Raw genomic sequence first — 19,375 nt, 5'->3', positions numbered from 1 at the left:
TTTCTAAAGTGGTGATGGAGAATGGATGTTGCGATGGAATATTGGTGAGAGGAGTCGTCCTTTGTGGGCGCTGGAGCATGATGTGAAATGAATGTCACACTGCGTTGTATCCTAACGGTAGTTGAGTGATCCTGATTCCTACGATGTCATCACTACACTGATACTGCTGCTCAAGGAAGATTGAGGGAGGAAATAAAAATACATTTCAATTCACTAAACTGCAGAATTCTTGTTCAGAGCAATGAAATATGAGAGTGGTAGTAGAGAAAAGAATAGACGTATACAGTAGGTGGTTATTCCACATGTTGTTATATTTAGTTTGTTGTTAACCAAATGCATGCCAACAAGAACAACCAGAATTTGACCCAGAAAAAAAAGCCTGTAAAATAAATATAAAATGATGGCCTGCATTCAGGATTCTCTGCTATTTGAAGGTAATTCCTCACCTGAGAAGCCAATCTCTCCAGCCATACATGGCTAAACAGGTAATGTCTTTTTAATACTATCGTTATGAAGGCAGCGCTGTGGCTCATAGAGGACTGGATATTTTTCTACCACCATGATGAGTTTTTGTGGCAGCTACAAGACCACAGAACATAACTGCTATCACCAAACAGTCGAGGTACAATGGTCACCCGAGCCAATGTCTGCGAGCACCTTTGTTGGACTAAATATGACAGAAATCATAAAGTACAGACAACATGTATCAACATTGAAGCTGTCCTTTTAAACAACAAAATGCAATGTCCGGTATCTAATGGGATTCTCTAACAATGTCTGGTTTCATGTCACTGACGCTCATTCCAGAAAGAAACTTCAGCAGAAAGAAATGGCCTCACTGGACCTTCATAGCAGAACGTATATTTATGACTTACAATTATATTTTCTTATATTTATATATACTTATATATATGACAGAACGTATATTTTTAACTTGTATTGACGCTGATGGGGTTGTGGAGGCATGATTAGCTTTTGTTCTGGCACCATTTTTCATTTATTTTGCACATATAAACGGTGCTGCCTCACTGTTCATACTATGTGTATGAACACGACGCCTTTTATGCTCATCTGAAACTATTGGAATTCCTACAGTAAATTAATTATTTCCTTTTCATTGACTGAAAGCCTCAGTGTACCCATAACATTCACACAACACTATACAGCACTAGTGCAAAAGAAATGCATGTAAACAAAATGAACTCTGTTATGACTCAAAGCACATTATGTTGAATACAGTCTTGCCATACTGTTCTTCTTGGTAGCCGTTTACATGACACAAACTGGATTACTGTAAAATGGTACTAACCTGCAGACCGATGGGACCGGGGGGTCCAGGGAAACCTCTGGAGCCTTCATCTCCCTTCTGTCCAAACATACCCTGCTGACCTCTGGGACCAGATTCCCCATCAGCGCCCTGAGAAATCATACGCGCACACATTTGAATAATTAATTTAGAGAAGAATGGTACAAGGACACCGCAGAATACATCGCGGGCTTCAAGGATGTATAAGCAGCAGCTGATGCGCTATCGACGTCACACATTCGCACGCGGTCCATGTAAATCGGTAAAACGGTCTTTTAGGATCATTGTACTCACAGCGGGACCAGGGGCACCTATGGGACCTTGGAGACCAGCTGGACCAGGAGGACCCTAAGAAGGAAATAAGAAAAAGTAACACACATGTACAAGTATGGCTTTGGGATTTGAAATAATACAATTAAAAATAAAATAAAAGGTCTTTGTTGTTTTTATAATGGCGTTAATATTCTGTAAATGGGAAAATAACATATTCACGGTAACATCACTAATTTCTAAATTAATGTGAAAAATGTAAAAATGTATATATATATATATATATATATATATATATATATATATATATATATATATATATATATATGCATGTGCGTGTGTGCAAGTAAGAAAAGAACGGACTTTGATTCCCATAGTGTACCTGTTCTCCCTTGTCGGCTTTGCTTCCTTTCTGACCGGGCTCTCCAACCTCTCCCTGGGAAAGAGAAAAACACACACAAAAAATGTCTCAGCTTCGCTTTAATTATTCTCTCAATATCCACAGGATATGAAAAGATCACCTGACATGAACACACACCACCATTATCTGCATTTCTACTGCATCTGTATGGATGCATGAATATGGAGATTGTCTTTTTGCTTTTCTTCTTTGTTGCATTTTAACCTCTGCTGAGACTCATGTTTGGCTGCTCAATAGAAGACCTGAAAATAACCTCAAGGGGCATCATGATTCCAGGAAGTGGAAGAAGAAACAGTTTTTCACTTTTCCATCTCCTCTAATTGCGTTTGCTGCCGCATTTGCTGATGAAGACGGATAAGCAACTGCGATGGGAAGAGAGACGTGAAGATTGATTGGCAATCTGGGCCCGAAACACCCATCCCAGCTTGGGAATGGAAAAGGAGATGTAACTGGGCCCGTGGACTGGGATACTGAGGATGACTCACCTTGTCACCGTCCTCTCCAGGTGGACCCTGAGGTCCAGCAGGTCCGGGCAGACCAACAGGACCCTGGACACCATCACGACCAGCAGGACCTAGAGGTCCTTTCTCACCCTAGAAGAGGGAAGACATTTGTTTTATTTTAATTATATTTCGCACTAAAGTTGAAGGAAGGTAAAGGAAGAAAGAAAGTGTTTAGGGAACAGAAGGATTGGTCTCGGCCACTGTAGCATAGACCGACATACGTACAGGTGCTCCCTTCTCCCCAGCGGGTCCTGGGGGACCCTGAGGGCCAGGTCTACCAGACAGGCCTATTGGACCAGCCAAGCCAGCAGAACCTCTTTCACCAGGAGAACCCTGTGAGTGTGAAAAGCCGAGGGAGATGATGAGTGAAAAATAAAAGGTTGAAGCCATTTTTTGTTTGTTGTGGAGAGAAAGAAACATATTTGGGGTTTTTCTTAGCCTGAACCTAAATAGAACCAGTAGGCTGAACAATAACCGATGCCATTAAGACATCTACAAAGCAAGACTCAACTGAGTCACACTGCTAATGGATCGACACACACCTACACACACAAACCCCCTTTCAGAGGAACACTGAGAACAGTAACAGGTGGCATTTAAGTTCTTGTAAAGCAGAGCTGCTCCTTGAAAGCAGCCAGCAGTGTCTGCTGTCAGAGAGCCGGCGTCTCGGCAGCCAGAAGCTCCCAGCAGCTCACCCCTGCTGCGGAAAATGATTTTCTCAATGAAAGAGGCCGCTGCTGTGTATCAGTGCTCATATACAGGACATTAGTGTTCACCTAGAGCTATGGTTATGTTGAAATACATTTTTGGGGGGGATCTCTGCTGCACTGAATGAACTCAATGTGTCTCTATAGATACACATACACACATTTGAACCTCCAAATGAAGACTAAATATTTTTTTTTTTTCTAAACGTGTTTAAATATCAAAATGAATTCAGTTTTTCACAAAAAGTATTTCATGTATTGTAAAATAAAAAAGTGTATAATGGATCCTTGTTAATGATAGGAATGTAAATCAGAGAACAAATACAACAAATTAATGTTCAACATGAAAACAGTCTAAACTCCTAGCTGGTTGAATCCTATGGTTTCTACTCTACAGTGGGAAGGAAGTAACACTTACATCTAGCTTTCATAATTTCCGCTGACACTTTTTAAAACCTTCATCACCATCGCTGAAAAAGTATTGAAATCCATTGCTGTTGGTAAACATCGTCACACTCATGGAAGAGAGTTAGAGGGGATAATAACCCAACGTCTTCAGTTTCAGACCCTTATGCCACCCTAAGGGTTCATAAGTTGTGTGGACATACAGTTCAACACAAAGGCAACTAAAGTTTGTGTTCCCTGCAGGTAATTTAGATATTTTAAACGTTTCTCCTTGAGGAAGTTATAAATGTATTCATGCTCCACAGCTGTAATTACTGTACGGAGTCAAATTACTGCTAGAATATTGTCAACATTTCCCCTCAACATATTCATGCTTACATAATCAATCATAAGTATCTCATGAGCAGAGCATTATAGTCATGATTAAAAATAAGTGGCACAACTCCCAATGTTCCCGTGAGCACAACTTTGAACTGAAATTTACAACATAACATTTGCAACTTCCACATTGAATGCCAAATGTCTAGAGACTATGATAAGGGCCAATTAGATGCTTTTCTTTAAGTGTCTCTTTTTACAGCAGCTGGTATTTTGTGATTTTATTGCTTAAATACAAATGCACAAGCTGATGCAAATTGTGACAGCGACAGCCCGTCACGTCAGCCTCACCACCGAGTTTTGTGACGAAGCTCTAGAGTCTCTGTGACAATTTGAGAAGAATGAACACAGCTGGCGTAAAGTGCCAAGACGCTACCGTTGGGACTGATGAGGCATGTGCAGGAGCAACGCCCGGGATAACTAGACACTGTGACTCACCATATGGATGCTCTCCTGGCTGCGTGTGTGTTTGTTTGTTTGAGTCTGTTTCTGTGTGCCAGGAGGCAATGGTGCAGACCGTCTCAAGACCAGACTCTCAAGCACATGATCGCGCCAGAGACAAATCACTGAGCGCAGTCGGACGAGATGCAATTTGGTGACGCTTTCATTGGAACAGTAATAAATAAAACATTGATTACGCGACCGCGAGGGCTCGCTGAGATTACTGTAGGTGTGTTACACGTGCGCTCATTACACACGGTGCAGCTACAATTGGTTTTCGAGAACATACTCCTCACCAAATATTTTATGTTGTGGAAAGAAGAAAAAAAATAGTAGTGTAATGTTAAGTAGTTAAACAAAATAAAATTAGAAAATTGAAGCCACTTGTAAAGCTTTTCCAGTCCAAATTATGTAAACTACCTTCTGGTACATACTGCACAAGCCTTCATGCTAAGCAATAACACATATCACATACATCAATATATAATGTCAGGAAAACCCCAATACAGTAAGAAAGACACTTTGATCCCAGCTGACAGTGTACTTACAACGGGGCCGGATGGACCTTGGGGCCCTTCTCCTCCCTTCAGACCGGCTGGGCCCTGAGCAACAGGAGGAAAACACACATTAGGTCCTTCTTGACATAAGTAATAAACACTGTGTAACTTCACATGAGCCTATATATGCATTCTCTCTACAGCATGTGTGTATTTGGGTACAATTATTTCAATCTACACATTCCATAATCTCACCTCGCGAGTTTCAATTACCACATGCCGGGTTGTGTATAATGTGTCATCTGCGGGTGTCTTGTATGTTTGTCAAAGCCCATAATGTGTGTGTTTGTCTGTCTGTGGCTCCCTTGCGGGCCACAAAAGATCACGTGGCAGTCTGGGTAATGAGTCTCAGTTGGCTGTGGCTGGGTGCTGGAGTAAATTACAATGGCATAAAACAATCAGCAGTGCTGCTGGCCTGCAGAGTCTGACTGACCTTGAGGATGCCGGCAGCACAACTCTTCCTTTCACAACAGCATAACCATTCCTAGCCACCACAGTCTAATTGCTAACATTCCCTCTTAATAATGTATTAGGTAAATAATGCATAAAGGGAAAAACAAATAACGTAGCTGTCCCCCCCCCTAAAAATGCTGGCACTGAAATATGAAAAGCATTTCAGTTCCTTGAGTCCCACCAGGGAAAGATTTTGCAAATGGACCCTCTTACAAACATTCCCTACTGCTATAATAGAGGTCCATGATGCATTGCGGCGGTTAAAACAGTGGTGTCAGTGGCGGTGGAGCGATGCAGAGGCACGCCTGTTCATTTGTAAGATGTCGCTTTGGATTTCCTTTGCACCCGATTGATTGCTAAGAGTGAATTCCAGGGCTGGTGTCGCTAATGAAGTGAATGGCTCTAGATAGCTGCTGGTTCATTTGTTATGTAGCAATGGTCTGTCACTTTCTGCTATCGAACACATGTAAAGGGAAGCTGAGATGAATAGGTGCAGGTGGAGTGTAGCTCTTACCGTAGCGCCAGGTAGACCTCTTTCTCCTGGGAAACCTCGAAGGCCGGGTGGACCGTCTTTACCGGAGGATCCTTGTGGTCCAGGGTCTCCCTATACACACAAGCACACATGTTTGAGTTACACTTAGTGTACTTGCTTTATTCCTTAAGTGATTCATATTGAAGCAAATTAAACAATATTTTGTGTCGAGCAACAGAGAACATACATCCAAATTACCAGCCCCACAAACACTGACTATATCTCACTTATACACTTTTCACTACAACATCTGGAAAAGGACCGATTAAGTCTTTCAAGGACCGATTAAGTCTGCCAGATACATTTTGGATCAAACTATAGGAAGTGTCTGTCGTCGACTTCCCAATCCTGACGATAGAAACTATTCTTTAGGATGTTTAGAAAATGAAGCTTGATGCTGCATGGACTGTTGCTCACCTCAAATGTATTGAGAAACAGATTATGGTTTCACTGTGCGGGGAACCGGACCGCTGTTGTGTTTTTACAGTTTTAAATTAAAATGCAAATATTAATAACAACCAGACAAGTGGTGCTTTCGTTCAATCATGTGTAAGAAGGGTGTCTGGGTGTCATCTAATCCAAATTCGAACCAGGTTGTTACACAGAATTAGTGACCTCATGACAATCAGTTATGAAGCTGTTTTATGTTGTGAACTGGTGTATAATTTGCTTTACTGAACAAGTGCTCAACCTTTGTCCCTTTCAGAGGTCTCAGATACCATTTTATAGACATTCAAGCCTGCAATTGTGGTTTCATATTTGTCACGATGAAAATCACACAGAAGTACTTCACATTGAGAAGCACATAATACGTTTGAGTTGAGCTCCTCTCTCAGTGTCAGTGTCGGCCTGAAAGCGCTTTAGTCTTCAGTCACTGCTGCAGCGGCTATGTGGTGAAACCGACTTAAAACATCGAGTCACAGATTTTATAACTTAAGAGCTTGGTACTTTTATATTTTAGATGACTTTAGATGACCTCAGTATTTTATTGAATTGAATAAAGTGAATTTAGATTGAAAAGCAAATGCAAAGCAAACAGAATATACTCGTGGCTTTGCACATCCAGCCAGGAACAGAAGTAAACTTGGCCTGTTAGTCACAATCAGTTAAAATATGGATACATGTCATACACTGTCATTTAAAGACAATATTTGTGTTAAATTGGTGACATATATGCATCCGTATATAGCAACAGAGTGTACTGCTTAAAGGCTAAAAAGCCCAAATCAAAAGTTTTAAAACATCCTGTGACTCCAAATACCAATATATATATATATATATATATATATATATATATATATATATATATATATATATACATATATATATATATATATATATATATATATATATATATATATATATATATATATACATACATATATATATAATGTCTGAACTGAGGACAATAAACATATTTAATCAAAAACTATTTCAGCTTTTACAACTGTCTGCATGCTTTCCCTTTTTGCAAACCCTCAGCTCAGACACTGCAGAAACTTTTTAGAGTTAGTGCCAATAGTTTCAGGGCAGCCTCATTTATTTGCTGGTTGATTGTGTAAACCGTATCTCTAAAACAAGAACATTTGACATCAGAAAAAAGTTACTTCTGGCTTTGTTTGATTTTCTTTTGTATTGGCAGGCTGACTTTATCTGCAAACAGGGAGACACAGAAGAAGACTGGGCTTGAGAGGTATAAGAGGATTTAGGCTCTGCTGCCAAGACCTCGGCAAAGTGTCCCTGGCAAAGTGATGCGCAGGCCTGAGCAGAGTGGGGAAGGAAAATGGGCTTGTGGGCAGCAGAAGGTTTGGAGTTAGCTGACGAACTTGATTAAACTGTCTGCTTGGCGAAGACAGGAAGAAAATGAAAGAAGCAGAAGACATGGGTGCGTTAGGGGGGATGGGAGCAGGGGATGCTCAGTGGTCCTGGGAGTCAGGGGTTTGGTTTGGAACAGCCCATACTTCTACAAAATGGCTACTGTCTGCCCTAATGGACACTCAATTGTCGACCGGGGAGAGCCAGGGAGGGAATTTAGCCCCAATTCTCAACTACTATATCTTCAGCGGTCATTTGCCAAAGGCTCATATAGCACAGATTGAACCGGTGAGACTTTGGTCTTTGCTGGGGTGTGTTCCTCCTGGGTGAATCAATTGCTATAGATTTATTTCTGCTTTCTACCAATTGTGTTTAAGCAACCCAGTAGTCTTTTGAGCTTTGCATGCCTTCCATAAATGTAACTGTGTGAATGCTGCTGGCTCAATCTGCTAAATTAAATCATGTACTATATTTGTAACTGGATAAGTTAAATTTGCAGCCCACTTCTATACTGTTGATCTCTTTATCAACCTCGCTGGCTTGCTCTCTTCAGTATAATTCACACAAATCTAATGAAGTCAATCAGGAAATCTGAGCTCACTCTTTTGAACCAATCACTCCGTATACAGTATCTGTTACCATCGGGGTGCAATGGGGCCATCTCTTGCACTGCTCTGCTGCTTTAGGAAAACAAAAGAGAAGACTAATTGTAATAGTACTTCTCTCCCCTTCAGCAGAGTATAAGAGAAACATACCTTCGCTCCCTCCTTGCCAGCAGCACCTGGAAGACCCTGCTCACCGGGTGGACCAGGGGGTCCAGGGTGGCCTCTCTCACCAACAGGACCAGTCTCTCCAGTTGGTCCCTAAAGGGGCAATCACACAGTTTGATATTATTTTCAGTTCAGCATAGCAATAATGCAATATGGAGAATGAAGAATGCATTTATTCAAGCCTATTACACTGATAATGCACATCAATACTTTAAAACCATTAGTCAGTGGCTGTCCAAAATACCCCCCCAAAAAATCTATTTCCAAAATGACAGCTGTTATAAACAGATCCATTTTCGTGTAGTACATAATAATAATGGTATTAGTCACTGAAGACGGTTCAGTACCACACACATTGCTTGCTTTACATCTATACACATTCATATATTAACATTGATTTGAATAGCTGTTGTTATTTTTGCTGATTGAAAACATCTGTCAGATAACTAACTTACTTCTGCTGTATTGCTTTTTCCCAAACGATAAGCTTTCATTGCAATACCCTCCAGTTGTCACATTCAAAAATGTATTCTTTAAAAATAAATGTATTCTTTTAATAATTAATTTCTCTTACCTGGGGGCCAACAACACCTCCTGGGCCTGGTGGACCAGTTTTTCCTTGGAAACCCTGAAGAAAACATCACAAGGTCTCATTCATACGGTTTACAATACAAATAGAACACACAGCTTATCTATCAACACCCAGGAAAAGAAAGCATAGAGATTTTACTTGAACATGTTTCAGATGATAAAACGGGGATTAAGGTTTTGGCTTGGTATTACTTTGATGTAGAAGAAATTAGTTTTTAGGGTATATTCACAATATGAAGGATTGATTAAATAACATCCCAATGCTGACTAGTAAAAAACTGTCGGCACATGAACATGTCTTCTGAAATTTGTATATCTTGATCTCTTCATTGAGAAGATATTAATATTACATGAAAAGATTGTACAGCTTTTAGCCTTTACAGATAAGTAGAAACGTAGACAAACAAAAACAGAGCGAGAGATGAGATACAACAAAGGTCTCGGGCTGGAATCAAACCGGGCTTTCAGGTTGGATCCTGTACCTTACACAGCATTTGGAAAATAACATTACAATGAACAAACCTTTCACTATATCTTTCTAACACCAACATCGTGGCAGAAACGCTTGATCCATTAAGTCTCTCTGAGGCGCTGTGTCACCTCCCCACTAGATGAAGTATCACATGACCTCAGAGTTTAGCAGTTGCAATTAGGATTGACAAAGCAGACAGGCAAAAGAGGCACGCAATGCAGACAAAGGTCACTTGACATGCCATTGACACCTAATTATAAATCCCACTGCTCTTCTTGGCAAGACACTCCCTGTGTAGCTGGTTGAGGTTAATCATTGACCTTGAGTGGAAGGGTCAGGGTAGCCCCATTGTTCAGGGAATAGGAGCTAAACAAACCTCACACAAGCTTGGACTCCTGGCCAATCTTAGCGTGCCAAGAAAAGCAGTGGGATTCATAATAACCCATCATTGATCATCTTTTTTTTAAACTTAAACTTCAAATGATGCCTGTTTTGTCATGACTATTTAATCCAGCATGGCCTTTTATTAACAGTACAACAATACTCTGATGTATTTTCGCTAATAACTAATCTACTTATGTTTACACCGGCACCAGATGCCCAGTGTACGTGAACAGTAATGTCTGTTTTCAGAGTTTGGTAATATGGACGGACATCAATTCGAAAATGATGCTGAAACGCCGACGTGGATGGAGATATTTTTTTTAAAACCCCAGTTTTAAACAAAGTGTATTAGCATGAATGTAGCCCGAGTCCGAACTCCAACCTCCTTACAGTTTAGGATGTCTTTTAGGATTTTTTTTAGTTGAACAAAAACATGGTTCTGTACTCGTATTGTATCCATGATAGCAAATCAGCTAGCCAGTGAAAGCCATTAGCTCGTCCGTCTTGAGAGATCAATTTTTCCTATCTTGGAAACTTACGTTAACATAGGACAAGCAGTTTGGATATGTCTCAGCAACGAGGCCCCTGGTTAATAAAGTAGTGTGTATAACATCAAAACCGTCTGTATATTTCTATGAGAGCTGATGAGCCAAACAGAGCTAAAATGCCTGGGAACATTGAGCTCACTTTAGTCTGCAGCGAGACACCTGACTCCAGTAGGATGATAATGTTGCTCCATGTCTGCTGAATGTGTAATTAGGCATCTGGCAGCTATCACATTAGCCACAACTTCATGAGCCGATGGCGTTATCATTTCGCCAATGTGTTTTGGAGTTTTGCTGCTCCATAACCTGTCAACAATTGCATGCAGCTTTAAATGTACAACTCTGAGCAAGGAAAAACTAACTTTTCCTGATTAAAATTTTAAAATAAGCAATTGCTCAAGGTTGCTATTCGCTGCGCAAATCCAAACCACTTTCCATGCATTGTTTGTTGCACAGTATGCGGTTGATTTGCATTGCTGCATTCCCTATGGATATGCTTAAGCAGATTCAAACAGCCGAACAGGACAACCAAAAAAAAAGACAGAAGTTCAACTTCTCAAGCATCGACTCCACAACTGAAGCTCAAATGCGATGAACTTCTGTCTCCCGGGAGAGTAATAATCCAATGTGAATTTGCTTGAGTTTTCTTCCAAGTACTCTATATTTTCCAAATATGTGATGCTTGGAGGCCAACTATTACATAAATTATTACAGCAGGAGGATGGAGATAAAGAATGTGTGGTATCGGTGACATATATTTTGTAATAGAGACATTTCTGTTATCTAGATTGGAGTTGCTGGCTTCCCAGACGTATAAAAACGTAATGTCTGAAGACAGAATGTCATGAATACTACGAATGCCAGAGAGTGATTAGCATGAAGCAAACATATCAAACTCCATGGGCACAGTGTCGGCTGCCCACTGACCCTTCTACTTTTACTTTGAATGTTTTACTGGTTTCCCTTTGATCTTTGGATCCTACAGTCATCAAACTTCATCCATAACCAAATTCCACAGAGATATTGCATTTCAAAATCATTTCAATTGGAACACATTATTCCACAAGCAAATAAAGTTTTCAAATCTAAGCTCTGGGAAGAATCCTTGCTGACTTATGACTCCAGGCCTATTGATCACCGTTTTGTGATTTATGGTGATGTATTATTCAACGGAAACCCTCAAGCCATGCTGTTACAGCATCAGCTCTGAACCACAGACACCGATTCAAATCTGTATTTGCACTTCCTCAAATGCAAGTTGTGTTGCCGGGAATGGCTGCCTATAAGCATCTTTATTGCTGCAATCTATTCTCATATTGGAAGCTTGTGGAGTATGTTCATCAGCATATAAATCTAAAGTCATAAACACCTTAATGAAGACGATATCGTTGTAGCTTGAATAGCAGCAAAGGCAGGGAAGCACTCATGTGTGGTGTATTACATTATCTATAGGAAGGAGGCAGGCGGAAAGGGAAGCTTTAATGATGGAGGCGATGATCTGTCAAGCTTTTAGGAGAATTTATTGGCCTCTGAGCCTCGTCAAACCAAGGTGCATTGATGCATACCAAGTACAGAGGAATCGAAGTTGAGAGCAGGGATTGCAACTAGATCAAGTCCAAGTTTGCTTTGTTTTTGTTTATTGTCAGATAACTCTGATGTCCCATGGGGTACCGCATCTACGCATCAATACATCTTCAGTTCAGATTTGGGACAGCCATTTCTCATTAAGCTGATAACATGAACCTTCCTTCAGTGCTGATTTCTCCTGCTTTTTGTTGTACCGCAGTTACAGTATTATTGCTCAATTATTTTAGAGCAAGCAATGCAACACAAGGGCACCTTGTCGCATTTGGACAATCTCTGTTCAGCCTCCTACCATTGCATATTTGTAAACCTTAAAAAAAACAACAAGATAGGAGCTGCATCAGAGAGGATTTTTCTCCAAGCTCCCTCAAGTCCATCTCTATGAGATAGGAGTCTGAGCCATCTGGATTTACTCAGACAGACTGAAGTGTGTGTGTGTGTGCGTGTGTGTGTGTGTACACATGTGTAAATAGAGATGAGACAAGCAGACAGAGTCAGACAATGGTCGCAAAAGGCTTTGTTTTTTCAAGTTCTGCTTTGAGGGACATGTCTGCCCCTTTGGCATCTCCCTGAGATGTTGTATCACTGATTGTAATCCCAGGCATACAAGGGCAATAGTGATAAGGTTTGAAGGAGGGAGAGTGGGGAGATTCAATTGAAGTGCAGCCCACTGATTGGGAGGATCAGATCCGTCCTTCAATCGAAAGGCAATTTGAAGAATGAGAGCTAAAAGGCTCTCGTTGGCAACTTTACCCTTAAAGGTAATGAGCAACTGAGTACCAGTCATTAATACAACAAAAGAATTTTTTGTGGGATTAAAACAAGATTGACCTGTGCACTGAGAGGAGATGTCTAATTAAACATATCTGAGGAACAGAAAAGTTGTGAAGTGTCACACTCTTCACAGAAAATGTCAAAATCTGTGTGAGAAATGATGTTGCATTGTGTTTCCAGTTTGACACGAGGTCATCAGTTTCTACACTCAGCATGACGCTGCAGTCTGAGACTAACAGGAGCCACGCAGGTGAGTGGAAGCTCAAACGTAATCTTTAGGACTCACCGTCTCACCGCGCTGACCAGGGTGTCCGGGCAGCCCGTCCTTTCCAGGTGGGCCCTGTTAGAAAAGAAGAAACACACTTAGTAGGTAACCAAGTCCATACACCATAATCACATACCCATCTGACGTGGATAATGGCATAACGACATTGTCCCTATTGCTGAAATAAAAGTGATTTTGTTTTCCAAGCACTCATATCTTATTATTGCAGTATTGTGTTAAAGGCATAATATATGAGACAAACATATTTTTCCGACAGTAAAGTCCTAGTTAGACTACGAGAACACTAATGAAAAAAAAATAACAGGTTCTGTTGAAAGGAACATCATCATTTGCTGACGGCTAAGAGCCGGCTATGAATCTCACCCAAATCGATAGGTGGAAATTACCATTTGCCTCTCGCCCAGAAAATGGGTTCTGCTTCAGTAACAGTTGGACTAATGATCCCTGCCCAGAATTAGGGATATTGCTATGTATTACTGCACCCCTGAACTCTTCAAGTTGAATCAATTCTGACTCATAATGTTTGCAAACTAGGCTAATTTGCCAGTGAAACAGCAGGAGCCATACGGCATCGCTGTTGTTTTTACACAACATTGATCTATGAAGCGTGCAGGAAGGAGAATTTCTTACAGGGGGGCCTTTTGGTCCAGAGAAGCCCACGGGTCCCTGAGGTCCTTGAGGCCCCTGCAGTAGACAAACAAAAAGTCAGCCGAATGAGAGATGCACAGAGAATAAAGTCATGAGTCATGTGGAGGCTGACCGCATCGCGCAGAAAGAAAAGCAAAACCGTGACAAGTTGAATCAGTTGGAGCGATCGAGAGCCGTCACTATCGCTTTTCACTATCAGCCATACCAAAATAATTTACAATACCAATATTATCGGATTATGTGCAGAAGATATGAAAAATATTTAATGCTATCAATTATATTTATCCTTACCTCTGTTTATTGTGTGATTGTTTATTGTGTGATTCATATTTTCACATGTGTATTTTCAACACAATATTCATAGATTTAATTTTTTATCGTCAATACGGACCAGTATATCACGACACCGCTAGAAGGTGAACATGTGGACTATTAATTATGACTATTTTCAGAGCAGCTTGAGAAACCTATCCAGGACAAAACAGTGACGTAAAATGATCGCTGACCGGTGAGTCATTGTTCACCAGCTCATCGTAGCGAGCACGCTGAAATGGCAAAATGCTTCTAAAAGCTTTTTTTGGTGGTAATTAAGTTTTCCATGTGTGGGTGGAGTATTTAAAAAGATAGATTCTGAGTGATAATAATGTTATTTATATGAGCCAGACATTAGGGTCGCTTTTAAATAACAGTTTTCTACTGAAGGTTTCAAACATGTTGCATCCCTCACTGTACAGAGTGAGGGATGCAGATCAGCTCACATATTTAATTACTTATTTTATTCAGTGTATGCACTCCTCCAAATAGAAGTGCGTATACATATTTATTTCATTGCAATGACGGTTGAGTGCAGCGGAAATATGAGGCAAGTGAAAAATTATACAAATTAAAGAGAGGAAAGTGGGACCCACACAAAGCATCTGGAACGTGAGGGAAACGAGGTCAGTGTTACTGACGGAGATGATCCTATTTGAAAACTGTGGGATGAAGTTTGTTCAAGTGAAATATGTTGATGGAGGGGAAAAGCTATTTAACAGCACATTGTTGAGGTAACGTGTCGTTTTAGGATTCAGGGATATTAAATCATTTGCATATAAACTATCCAGAACAAATTGATTTGCTCTTTTGTATCCTCATATAAAAATGCCTCAAGCTGACTTTTTAATTCAGGTTTATCTTTAAATCATATTTATTCGTCACATTAGTTTATTTTACTGCTCCTTCGGGACTGATTAAGATATATCATTTCCATAGAAACGTGTGGAAGCTGTTAACAGTACAGAGTTTATGACTTCATATTTTCCAGATATAGTTTCACAACTTTGACTCTGTGACCGCCCACACAGAGTCGTGCATTTCAAAAGCTAAAAGCAGAACATCCAGCAGATTCAAGTAGAGTCTAAGTATTAGTAAAACTTTATCATATGACGCTCATGATTCAGACTCCAGTGTGACATTGGATATGTATTTATTTAAATTAAAGTAATTTCAGGCAAAGATGGGTAAGATCCTATACCTAGCTGCTGCCCTTATGTTCTTGTTTCAGATTTCATCTTACAGAACGGAGGCTCTGAACTCATGAACTCGCCTTCATCATGCTTTGTCAAAGTTATAAATATTAATTTCTCCCTCTGCTAAGAAAATGTCTGCAAACTTGTTGCAGCTGTCTTTCTTGTTTCATGCCTAGACTAGATCAACTTCAAGGCTTCACATTTTCTTTCTTAGGCAAAAAAAATGATGTCGTACTAAAACACCAGTGGAAATGTAACACCATCTAATAAAACATTTAACATGAAGTGCCACTGCTAGAGGGCTATTGTTGTTAAGCAGCTGTAGAGACAATACATTTTAACAATAAGTTAGCCACCAAAAGAAATTCCTATAAATCTAAATAATAATAATAATAATAAATGTTGTAGCTTTAGGTTAAAACACAGTAAATGAGAACCAATGTAAAAACAACTGAAATGCTGCTGTCTGTTGAATGAAAGAGGGAACAGGTACACGGCATTAAAGCAAAACCCAAATGAAGCAGCTGTTCTCCATCACAGTAAGTGTTCAGTGTGCTAGCTGCCCCAACCAGGAAACGTTTTAATGTGTTTTGGGGCAAGTACGACTTCATAGAGCCAATAATGAAATTGAATCTTAGAGAAGACTAAATACATTAAAGCCTTTAGGTTTTCTAAATATCATCTTATTGGAGGTGGATGACTCTGAATGGCCCAGAGTCAGACAATATATAGACTTACTCTCTCACCAGGACCGCCTGGAGGACCGTCGTTGCCTGATGTGCCCTGCAACACACAACCACAGATCACCATCAGTTCATGTTTGGATAGGTTTTATATATTATTTGGCAATAGTGCTCAATGGGAGCAGCAGAAGGATGACATGAATCTACCATGGTTTAATTTGTCCAGTCTCATTTCTATTTCATAATACAGCCTAGTAAAAAGCCCCAAATCAGTTTTGGTTATCTGGTGTACCTTGGGACCGGGCTTTCCTGTTGGACCTCTGGCTCCTCGACCCCCACGAGGCCCCTACAGAGAGAGAACAAAACTCAATACTATGTGATCATGTCAAATGCTAAAACTGTAAGAATGTGCATAATTCAGTTGGGTAAAAGGTGATTTGATGCTCGTTGATTACAGTTTAATTAATAATGGGGATCATGGAGTGAAAAATGCGTACCGTTGGACCTCTTTGACCTCTTGGACCAGCTTTGCCTGCAATGCCCTGTTAGATAACGAAGACAAACATTTTAGGCACCCGCACATAATTCCTGTTTGTCTTGATGCAACATGAATCCACTTCTGGATTAATGTACAATAATGAACATCTGTCCTACAGAAAAGGGCTCAATTCCCTTAATGGATGACAAACAGCCACAGAACAATTTGTTCACTGTTCTACATAAAAACACTTCAGACTACCAACAAAATACTTAAAAAATAAAGAATGTGAGTTTGGGATAATATAACTAATATCTTTGTTAGATATTAGGAAATAAGGAAACAACAGAATACATTTAAATGATAAGATTGAGCCAAATGCACTTCGAGAATAACAACAAACTAGTAATATTATTCCCACTGGTTGGCTGCCGAGAGGAGCAGAAACAGCCTGCCAGCAAATGCAGCAATATTTTTACAATAGCTGAAAATGGTTTACTGGTTTTAAGTCCACACAGGATGAAGTTTGACTTTATGTATAATGTTGGCAGCTAGTCTTGGCATAAGTGAGATAATGTACGTCAAAGTGTCCATTAAAAGCCTCTGATGTACTAATTTAACCAGTCACTTGAAACGGATACTTTTTCAAACACCAACCCCATGAATCAATTGTTTTATTAGGGTGAAATAAGCCAGGAATATGTTGGCCATCTCAAACATGTGCCATGAACTCTGTTTTTTTCTTAAGATTGTCTGTGAGCTTCTTCTTTTCAAGCCGAGTGAACGGGGGAGAGGGTGTCAATGGAAGCTCGATTGTTTCCACGTCGTTTGTTCTCCTCAACATTGATGTCGCTGCTGCTGTTTGTTTTTTGTGCGCCAAGTCACCAGACAGAGGCCTTCATAATAGGAATCAATTATATTTTGTGCTGGGAATTGATGGTGTGATCATTTTCATACACAAACAGGCAAAAGGGTGTATTCTCCGTGAGTGGGTGGTTTCTTACTCTGGCTCCTTTCTCGCCGTTGGCTCCGGGGAACCCAGGGAAACCGCTCGAGCCCTGTCGACATAGAGGGAGATGTCATGGAGATGCTGGATGGGTCAGGGCACGCATGACACTGAGGGCTCGTGCTGTACTGTATTTATCTGCACTATTGTTTGATATCTACAGTTAAACACTGTAGTCTCACACAGTTATCACCATGGCCCTTTATAGAAAATGTAATGTTTTTCTCACATGTTTAAAAATAAAAAAAGGGCACTTTTTTTCAGCTTAACCTTCCTGAGTTGTTATTGTCTTTCTAAAAAATATGTCTCTGTTCCACTTGAACACCACTATTTAATTCAATAAAGTAAAGCACATTCTCAATATTCCTGTGGAGTGAAAGTTTTACATTCCCGAGAGAATATATCAAATTCACAAACTCTCCCCTCTCTGTTATCTCCACCTTGTTTATCAAGCTCGCAGAGTAGAGGAAGTTTCTCGGGCAAATTCTCAAAACTTATATGATTATGTGGGGAACACACACACGTACAAAAGGAGAGGAGGACTTTAAAACAAAACAAAAGGCTTAGCACAAGACCCCTGTCAACACAAGACAAGGTGACATGATTTCTTTTTTTTCCTTTCGTCAAACTCTGTTGTTAGGGGATTAAAAAGCAGCTTACCCATTCTGCACCACCTCACCACACGTTGCATTGGGGACATTCAATAAGAAATTCAATCAAAGATAAACCATAACTTCCTCACGACTGCTCAATTATGTTTAATACCGTATGTGTAATAAGCTTTTGTAGAACTTTGATTTACTTATTCATGCAGTTCATTATGTTTTTAGATTGTAGGACGATAAAGCCAAATGCATTTTTACCAAATCTGGCAAATCAAAAGTTGTTGCATTAAATTATGTAAATGACCCACTGATAAAGCAATTAGTGACTGATTATAAGCTCTTTGTAATTAGTGCTTCATTAGAAAGTGATACCAACATTTCAACAGGTCACATTGTTAAAAAATACATTAGGGCACGCTTCCTTTTCAGTGCGGTCACATCAACAATGTTGTTTCATCAAAGCAGCGTGAATACCGTGTATTGCATAAATTATCTGCACAAAAGCCCTCATGCTCCCCATGAATGCAGGTAACACTGATCTCCTTTGACTGCCACACTCTACTGGTTCTGCACTAAAATGGTTTATCTTTAAAATCTAAGGGTTTTCACAATGAACAGTTTCTAATAAATCTGTTAATGACCAATGCATTTCATGTGAAGTCATCGGGCTGTCCAGGTGGGGGGGTTGTGCCAGTGCACAGTGATCAATGAGATGTGTTCACAGACAACAGAGCATGTTTGTGCAGTAAAACTTCCCTTACTGTCGCGAGAGAGATGTTAAGTTACCTTCGGTCCTTGTCTTCCTGGATAACCTGGCAATCCTGGAACACCCAGTTTACCCTGCGCGAGAGCAACAGCACACGTCGTGAGCCCAGCAACACAACTTCAGCACATTGAGATGTATTAAAAAAAAAACACACACAACTGAGATAAAAACACATGATTCTTGTATAGGCTTTTCAACACCCACGGTCGTTGAGCCCTAATACCTTTTCTCCAGCAGGACCAAGGGGACCTGAGTCTCCGTTGGGGCCAGATCGACCTTTGGGACCCTCAGGACCATCCTCTCCACGGGACCCAATCATGCCAAGCTCCCCCTACAACCCAACGCACACACAGACTATCACAATGCTGTACGGCGGTTGCCTCCATGTAAAGACTAAAGATCTGACTGTCGGAGGTTATTGTATGACAGATGGAGGTCCTCACCCGGTCTCCTTTGATACCCATGTCCCCCTTGAAACCTGGGAAAC

General features: G+C 40.4%; 1 protein-coding gene across 1 annotated transcript; it reads right to left on the bottom strand.

Annotated features, from left to right (window-relative positions):
• Nucleotides 1-2,724: 2,724 nt before the first annotated feature.
• Nucleotides 2,725-19,193, bottom strand: LOC137787302 (uncharacterized). Its single transcript, XM_068579627.1, has 13 exons — nucleotides 19,112-19,193; nucleotides 18,909-18,962; nucleotides 17,516-17,569; nucleotides 16,531-16,575; nucleotides 16,326-16,379; nucleotides 16,089-16,133; nucleotides 13,825-13,878; nucleotides 13,195-13,248; nucleotides 9,133-9,186; nucleotides 8,544-8,651; nucleotides 5,956-6,045; nucleotides 4,980-5,033; nucleotides 2,725-2,833 (listed from the first exon to the last, which is right to left on the bottom strand). Exons 1-12 carry the CDS (start codon nucleotides 19,183-19,185, stop codon nucleotides 5,018-5,020), a joined length of 702 nt encoding a protein of 233 aa, XP_068435728.1. The 5' UTR covers nucleotides 19,186-19,193; the 3' UTR covers nucleotides 2,725-2,833; nucleotides 4,980-5,017.
• Nucleotides 19,194-19,375: the final 182 nt, after the last annotated feature.

This window comes from Clinocottus analis, unplaced genomic scaffold, assembly GCF_023055335.1.
Source record: "Clinocottus analis isolate CAN_PGR_092001 unplaced genomic scaffold, fCliAna1.0.p SCAF_163, whole genome shotgun sequence".
In the NCBI taxonomy this organism is placed as follows: domain Eukaryota; kingdom Metazoa; phylum Chordata; class Actinopteri; order Perciformes; family Cottidae; genus Clinocottus; species Clinocottus analis.
Note: the sequence above shows the minus strand (reverse complement) of the source record. Positions and strands in the feature narration are given on the sequence as shown.

Bases quoted from the DNA above. Each gene is read 5' to 3' on its own strand.
- LOC137787302 (XM_068579627.1), bottom strand. From the start codon at position 19,185: ATGGTCCTGAGGGTCCCAAAGGTCGATCTGGCCCCAACGGAGACTCAG. The intron at 16,380-16,530 runs GTACGCATTTTT...CTCTCTCTGTAG, and splicing joins GAGGTCAAAGAGGTCCAACG to GGGCCTCGTGGGGGTCGAGG. The intron at 13,879-16,088 runs GTAAGTCTATAT...TGTCTACTGCAG, and splicing joins CAGGCGGTCCTGGTGAGAGA to GGGCCTCAAGGACCTCAGGG.